At 49.2% G+C, this 8,632-nt stretch overlaps 1 protein-coding gene across 1 annotated transcript; it reads left to right on the top strand.

Moving 5' to 3' along the window:
- The first annotated feature begins 876 nt into the window (after nt 1–876).
- Nucleotides 877–5,954, top strand: LOC138359831 (sporozoite surface protein 2-like). Its single transcript, XM_069319539.1, has 2 exons — nt 877–1,132; nt 5,281–5,954. The coding sequence occupies exons 1-2, from the start codon at nt 877–879 to the stop codon at nt 5,952–5,954; spliced, it is 930 nt and encodes a 309-aa protein (XP_069175640.1).
- The last annotated feature ends 2,678 nt before the right edge of the window (nt 5,955–8,632 follow it).

The raw sequence follows: 8,632 nt of genomic DNA, 5'->3' as shown, positions 1-8,632 counted from the left end.
AACCCCCGCAAACACAACTAGGTGAGTACACACACACACACACACACACACACACACACACACACACACACACACACACACACACACACACACACACACTGCACCAATAACCGTGAGCGTTATTGTGTGTGAGGAGCAATATGCCAGGAGAGAGTGCCACCACTGGCCACCACTACCACTGGCCACCACCAATATCTTCCCCACCACAGGCGGCCTTTCCTCTCACATTGTCCTCCTTGCTGCCATCCTCCCCTGCCATCCTCCCCTGCCATTTCCTTGTCACCTGGTCCCCAAACTGCCATCCTTCCTTCCTGTCTGCCACTTCCTGGCATGCCTATCCCCGCTGCCAGTTGCCACTCGTTGCCACGTCTCGCCCCCACGCTATGACAACGTTGTGCTTCCCGCATCCTCATGGCACGCGCCAGGCACCGCTGCCGCTCGTTCTGGCACTCTGCTGGTTGCCTCCAATTGCTGTTAAGTTGACACTTCCCCTGGCACTTGACACTCCGGGTCCCACCTGTCAGTGGGTGGACCTCTCAATGGCCCACCTGTCAGTGGGTGGACCTCAATGGCCCCACCTGTCAGTGGGTGGACCTCTCAATGGCCCCACCTGTCAGTGGGTGAACCTCAATGGCCCCACCTGTCAGTGGGTGGACCTCTCAATGGCCCCACCTGTCAGTGGGTGGACCTCAATGGCCCACCTGTCAGTGGGTGGACCTCAATGGCCCACCTGTCAGTGGGTGGACCTCCCAATGGCCCCACCTGTCAATGGGTGAACCTCCCAATGGCCCCACCTGTCAGTGGGTGAACCTCCCAATGACCCCACCTGTCAGTGGGTGGACCCCAATGGCCCCACCTGTCAGTGGGTGGACCCCAATGGCCCCACCTGTCAGTGGGTGGACCTCTCAATGGCCCCACCTGTCAGTGGGTGGACCTCTCAATGGCCCCACCTGTCAGTGGGTGGACCTCAATGGCCCCACCTGTCAGTGGGTGGACCTCAATGGCCCCACCTGTCAGTGGGTGAACCCCAATGGCCCCACCTGTCAGTGGGTGGACCTCAAAGGCCCCACCTGTCAGTGGGTGAACCCCAATGGCCCCACCTGTCAGTGGGTGGACCCTAATGGCCCCATCTGTCAGTAGAGGGTCTCCTGCTTCGCTGCCGTCAGCCCAAGATGACAGCCTCTGCACGTTGCATTGCAAATTTCATGCGATTAAACACTTTGCATATCTCACTATTGCAATCATGATGGGAGATGCAATTAGCATTCTCACTATACTGTATGAACATCTCCATTAGTGTGGGACCTTATCCATTAGTGTGGGACCTTATCCATTAGTGTGGGACCTTATCCATTAGTGTGGGACCTTATTCATTTGTGTGGGACCTTATTCATTAGTGTGGGACCTTATCCATTAGTGTGGGACCTTATCCATTAGTGTGGGACCTTATTCATATGTGTGGGACCTTATTCATTAGTGTGGGACCTTATTCATTAGTGTGGGACCTTATCCATTAGTGTGGGACCTTATCCATTAGTGTGGGACCTTATCCATTAGTGTGGGACCTTATCCATTAGTGTGGGACCTTATCCATTAGTGTGGGACCTTATCCATTAGTGTGGGACCTTATCCATTAGTGTGGGACCTTATCCATTAGTGTGGGACCTTATTCATTTGTGTGGGACCTTATCCATTAGTGTGGGACCTTATCCATTAGTGTGGGACCTTATCCATTAGTGTGGGACCTTATCCATTAGTGTGGGACTTTATTCATTTGTGTGGGACCTTATTCATTAGTGTGGGACCTTATCCATTAGTGTGGGACCTTATCCATTAGTGTGGGACCTTATCCATTAGTGTGGGACCTTATCCATTAGTGTGGGACCTTATTCATTTGTGTGGGACCTTATTCATTAGTGTGGGACCTTATCCATTAGTGTGGGACCTTATCCATTAGTATGGGACCTTATCCATTAGTGTGGGACCTTATCCATTAGTGTGGGACCTTATCCATTAGTATGGGACCTTATCCATTAGTGTGGGACCTTATCCATTAGTGTGGGACCTTCCCCATTAGTGTGGGACCTTCCCCATTAGTGTGGGACCTTCCCCATTAGTGTGGGACCTTCCCCATTAGTGTGGGACCTTTCCTATAACTGTGATACCCTCCCTATTAGTGTCATATCCTCTTCCCCATTACAATATTGAGAAGTCCTATTTGTGTTAGACTCCTCACCATTGTGATACCATCCCCATTAGAATGAGGCTCTCCCCATTATTGTGTATCCCTCGATACTTATGGCTGTGAAATTCGCATAATTTTTAATACCCCATTAATATGACACCCCCATATAGGGTTACCTATATACCTATATAAACCATATAGGTTTATAGTCGTATAGCCTTATAAAATTATTATATTTCTCTAGTTCATTTATGTGAAATCATATTAGATTTTCCTACCTATAAGTCTATACAAAAATATTTCAACTATCGGTAACGTTAAAGGAACAATGCGAGAATTTGTATACATTTTGGTTAAGTTATAAACATTAGAGAGTAGTTATAGTTTATATTAATGGACCGTTAAGGGGTCTTGTTACTGTTATGGGTCTTAACCACGTTATTGTGACTCATCGCCTGCATTCTCTTAAGTTTATCCATCACCCCCCCCCCCTCCCCCCTCCCCCCTCCCCCCTCCCCCCCTCCCCTATTAGAATGGAAGGAGAAAATGAGAGAAAGGGAAGGAGGGAAGGGAGAAACGATAGGAAAGGGAACATTTTAGAGAATCAGAACAGCAGAAAGGGTGGGAGAGAGGAAAAGAGGTGGAGGGTACAGCGAGAGAGAGAGAGAGAGAGAGAGAGAGAGAGAGAGAGAGAGAGAGAGAGAGAGAGAGAGAGAGAGAGAGAGAGAGAGAGAGAGAGAGAGGGGAGGGGGTGAGGGAGGGGAAAGAGAAAGAGATAAATTAAGTGCAAAGAGGAACGGAGAAATCGACCAAGTTCAGTGGAGAAGAATAATGAAGATGGAGGAGCCTTGTGGGGGCAGAAAAGTCACGGTGAAATGGCCACCTTGAGGAATGATAGAGTGAAGGGGTCACTGGTTGTTGGGAAGGGGTCACCAGGGGTCACTGGTTGTTGGGAAGGGGTCACCAGGGGTCACTGGTTGTGGGGAAGGGGTCACCAGAGGTCACTGGTTGTGGGGAAGGGGTCACCAGGGGTCACTGGTTGTGGGGAAGGGGTCACCAGGGGTCACTGGTTGTGGGGAAGGGTCACTGGTTGTGGGGAAGGGGTCACCAGAGGTCACTGGTTGTGGGGAAGGGGTCACCAGAGGTCACTGGTTGTGGGGAAGGGGTCACCAGAGGTCACTGGTTGTGGGGAAGGGTCACCAGGGGTCACTGGTTGTGGGGAAGGGTCACCAGAGGTCACTGGTTGTGGGGAAGGGTCACCAGGGGTCACTGGTTGTGGGGAAGGGTCACCAGGGATCACTGGTTGTGGGGAAGGGTCACCAGAGGTCACTGGTTGTGGGGAAGGGTCACTAGAGGTCACTGGTTGTGGGGAAGGGTCATCAGAGGTCACTGGTTGTGGGGAAGGGTCACCAGAGGTCACTGGTTGTGGGGAAGGGTCACCAGAGGTCACTGGTTGTGGGGAAGGGTCACCAGAGGTCACTGGTTGTGGGGAAGGGGTCATCAGAGGTCACTGGTTGTGGGGAAGGGTCACCAGGGGTCACTGGTTGTGGGGAAGGGGTCATCAGAGGTCACTGGTTGTGGGGAAGGGTCACCAGGGGTCACTGGTTGTGGGGAAGGGTCACCAGGGGTCACTGGTTGTGGGGAAGGGTCACCAGAGGTCGCTGGTTGTGGGGAAGGGTCACCAGAGGTCACTGGCTGTGGGGAAAGGTCTTGGTAGAAGGATCACTGAGGATACTAGGATCACTGAGATGATGATGTCTTGCCTATATCCTGGGATCATTGGGGCTGTCGGTCTCCAAGTGGGCATGTGAAGACACGGACGACATTCGTCTACTTCAAGACGTTTCGCTCGGGAGAGTTCTTCATGAACAAGTTGCCGGTCTTCTTGCTCCTATAGAACATTAACTTGATCTTGTGGTTGGTGTCGATAGAGGGGGGTCACATTTCTAGCAGTAATGCCTTTACAGGACTTTCCTCCGTATCATTATCCGAGGAAAAATATTGTAAGTACTCTCTCTCTCTCTCTCTCTCTCTCTCTCTCTCTCTCTCTCTCTCTCTCTCTCTCTCTCTCTCTCTCTCTCTCTCTCTCTCTCTCTCTCTCTCCGGTGGAATATTTTAATAAGAGGGACCGATGATGTATTCTTGGCAGGGCATTGTCAATAATGGATGTTCTAACGGATATGTTGGAGAGATCATTAAAAGAAAGGTGAGCTGCCGTGCTATCTCAGAGGAAACGGCAAACTGTTTGAACTTTGGAGCGTTAATTATTCAACTTCATTTTCAAGTGAAAAACATAAGAAATATACAGGCAAGAGAAGATTCTTAATATAATCTTATATGCGCGCACACATGTACATGCGCCCACCCACACACACACCCACACACACACACACACACACACACACACACACACACACACACACACACACACACACACACACACACACACACACACACACACACACGCACACACACACACACACCCACACACACACACACACACACACACACACACACACACACACACACACACACACACACACACACACACACACACACACGCGCACACGCTCACATACACACACACACACACACACACACACACACACACACACACACTGGAGGCCCACGCAAGATGGCGTGCGGGTTCTCGCTTGGGACGAGAAACAAGAGACTGTCTCCCTCCACAAGTCGGGCGAGAAATTGTTTACACATTTCAATCTTTCACCGCCGGGTCATCTAATATTTATTTATTCAAGTTATTCATGTAAGTTTTACACACAAATAAGATTGTGAGTAGAGCTTTGACGTATTTTTTTCCCAGGAGTGAGGAACCCATGTCGTTTGACCTTTGACCTTAATTAATTATCCATAACCTCCTCCCCCCCCCATCTTCCCCTCTTTCAAGTACTTACAAATGACTCCCTCTAATGACTTGTTTTTCCCGCTATTTGCATCCTAGTGTTCAAATACCTATGTCACTAGACGACCTTTGGAAGGAAAAAGCTGTCGACTTACTAATAGGCGTTAAAAGTCGTTTGCTCTTTAACTCAACTATGGGTAAATAAAAATAAAAAATCTACAAAATCCCACAGATCTACAAAATCCCACAGATCTACAAAATCCCACAGATCTACAAAATCCCACAGATCTACAAAATCCCACAGATCTACAAAATCCCACAGATCTACAAAATCCCACAGATCTACAAAATCCCACAGATCTACAAAATCCCACAGATCTACAAAATCCCACAGATCTACAAAATCCCACAGATCTACAAAATCCCACAGATCTACAAAATCCCACAGATCTACAAAATCCCACAGATCTACAAAATCCCACAGATCTACAAAATCCCACAGATCTACAAAATCCCACAGATCTACAAAATCCCACAGATCTACAAAATCCCACAGATCTACAAAATCCCACAGATCTACAAAATCCCACAGATCTACAAAATCCCACAGATCTACAAAATCCCACAGATCTACAAAATCCCACAGATCTACAAAATCCCACAGATCTACAAAATCCCACAGATCTACAAAATCCCACAGATCTACAAAATCCCACAGATCTACAAAATCCCACAGATCTACAAAATCCCACAGATCTACAAAATCCCACAGATCTACAAAATCCCACAGATCTACAAAATCCCACAGATCTACAAAATCCCACAGATCTACAAAATCCCACAGATCTACAAAATCCCACAGATCTACAAAATCCCACAGATCTAAAAATAATCCCACAGATCTAAAAAAAATCCACATCTCGATCCGTTGTTTAAATGTTGTTGTTGTTAAAGATTCGCTACCTGGAACAAAGTTCCAGGTAGCACGGGCTATGGTGAGCCCGTCTGGCCTCCTTTTTATGTTGTTTAAAACACCGTAATCTTACTCTCTCCTGCAATGACCTTCAGCTTTCCCTCTGAAGCGCACGCACGCACGCACGCACGCGCACACGCGCACACGCGCACACGCGCACACGCGCACACGCGCACACGCGCACACGCGCACACGCGCACACGCGCACACGCGCACACGCGCACACGCGCACACGCGCACACGCGCACACGCGCACACGCGCACACGCGCACACGCGCACACGCGCACACGCACACACGCACACACACACACACACACACACACACACACACACACACACACACACACACACACACACACACACACACACACACACACACACACACACACACACAGGTATGTGGCTTCTCACTCTTGGTAAGCGACACAACGCTTCCTGCGTCTTGTAAACTTGTCAATAGCAACACTATTCCTGTCCTTGTTTACATAAACACACTACGAGGGGGGGGGGGGTTACCCGGTTGTACCCGGGTCTCTTTTCACCCCTTTGCCACTACTCTTTGTATCCCCTCTCTTCCCAGTACTCCAGGGATACCCAGAGGGGCTTAGGGGACAGACCACATCTTCACTACGAACTATCTTCATCTTGCCCAATAAAACTGTCAATTGCTATTTTAATTACTACAAATGAGCATCACTAAGGAGGTTTACTTCACTATCTTCCTCACTGTAAACATCTTCATTATACGCACAACCTGCAACACTGTAACTATTTGCACTACACACGGCTCTTCTCATCAGTGTAACTATCTTCACTATACTGTGTTTATATCTCTCTGTAATCATCACTTCCCGGGCACCGCTCTGGCTCACCACCTACAACACTCTCTCACTCTCTCTCTCTCTCTCTCTCTCTCTCTCTCTCTCTCTCTCTCTCTCTCTCTCTCTCTCTCTCTCTCTCTCTCTCTCTCTCTCTCTCTCTCTCTCTCTCTGTCTCTCTCTCTCTGTCTCTCTCTCTGTCTCTCTCTCTGTCTCTCTCTCTCTCTCTCTCTCTCTCTCTCTCTCTCTCTCTCTCTCTCTCTCTCTCTCTCTCTCTCTCTCTCTCTCTCTCTCTCTCTCTCTCTCTCTCTGTCTCTCTGTCTCTCTGTCTCTCTGTCTCTCTGTCTCTCTCTCTCTCTCTCTCTCTCTCTCTCTCTCTCTCTCTCTCTCTCTCTCTCTCTCTCTCTCTCTCTCTCTCTCTCTCTCTCTCTCCCTCTCCCTCTCAACTCCCAAATGGGTACAGGGGAAAGGAAATTTCCTGCCGGCAGTTCCTCAAGTGTGTGAGGTGTGGTGATGGGCGCCGGCTCCCACGGGGCCACAAACGTCGCTCACAGTCAACCGATTTTACCTCTTGGTTGTTGGTCCTTCGTAATGGTGTGTTGTTGTTGTGGTGCTGTGGTTGTAGTGGTGGTGGTGGTGGTGCTGTGGTTGTTGTGGTGGTGGTGCTGTGGTTGTGGTGGTGTTGTGGTTGTGGTGGTGCTGTGGTTGTGGTGGTGCTGTGGTTGTGGTGGTGGTGGTGGTGCTGTGGTTGTTGTGGTGGTGCTGTGGTTGTGGTGGTGTTGTGGTTGTGGTGGTGCTGTGGTTGTTGTGGTGGTGCTGTGGTTGTGGTGGTGTTGTGGTTGTGGTGGTGCTGTGGTTGTTGTGGTGGTGCTGTGGTTGTGGTGGTGTTGTGGTTGTGGTGGTGCTGTGGTTGTGGTGGTGCTGTGGTGCTGTGGTTGTTGTTGTGGTGGTGCTATGGCTATAGTGTGGTTGTAGTGTGGTTGTGGTGCTGTGGCTGTAGTGTGGTTGTGGTGGTGGTGCTATGGCTATAGTGTGGTTGTAGTGCTAGGGTAGTGTGGCTATTGTGGTGCTGTACTTTTCACTACTTACATAAAAGTAATGACATTTTCCACAGAATGAGGGGAAAATGGCACTTAGAAACCACAGTTGTCAGTAATTTAGTGCCTGTTCCTTCCCCTCTTTTTAATACGGCGCGACATTTGCTTTTTCTCAAAATTGTGGGAAGTTTCCTGTCTTGAGTATTTTACTGAATACCTTAAGTAACGAGTGATCAGTTATCCTCCTACAAGAGCCAAGGTGATGAATCTTCAGTCTGGTCCTATTGATTTTGGTGCAGGCAATTCCTCCTTAATCTCCTGCACAGTGACCCCCTCTGTCATCCACAGGACTACTGTGTCATCCACAGGATCACTCTGTCATCCACAGGACCACTCTGTCATCCACAGGATCACTCTGTCATCCACAGGACTACTGTGTCATCCACAGGACTACTGTGTCATCCACATGACCACTCTGTCATCCACAGGATCACTCTGTCATCCACAGGATTACTGTGTCATCCACAGGACTACTGTGTCATCTACAGGACTACTGTGTCATCCACAGGACTACTGTGTCATCCACAGGACTACTGTGTCATCCACAGGACCACTGTGTCATCCACAGGACCACTGTCATCCACAGGACTACTGTGTCATCCACAGGACTACTGTGTCATCTACAGGACTACTGTGTCATCCACAGGACCACTGTGTCATCCACAGGACTACTGTGTCATCCACAGGACCACTGT

This window comes from Procambarus clarkii, chromosome 93 (genome assembly GCF_040958095.1).
Source record: "Procambarus clarkii isolate CNS0578487 chromosome 93, FALCON_Pclarkii_2.0, whole genome shotgun sequence".
Taxonomy (NCBI): domain Eukaryota; kingdom Metazoa; phylum Arthropoda; class Malacostraca; order Decapoda; family Cambaridae; genus Procambarus; species Procambarus clarkii.
Note: the sequence above shows the minus strand (reverse complement) of the source record. Positions and strands in the feature narration are given on the sequence as shown.

Bases quoted from the DNA above. Each gene is read 5' to 3' on its own strand.
- LOC138359831 (XM_069319539.1), top strand. From the start codon at position 877: ATGGCCCCACCTGTCAGTGGGTGGACCTCTCAATGGCCCCACCTGTCA. The intron at 1,133-5,280 runs GTCAGTAGAGGG...AAAATCCCACAG, and splicing joins GGACCCTAATGGCCCCATCT to ATCTACAAAATCCCACAGAT.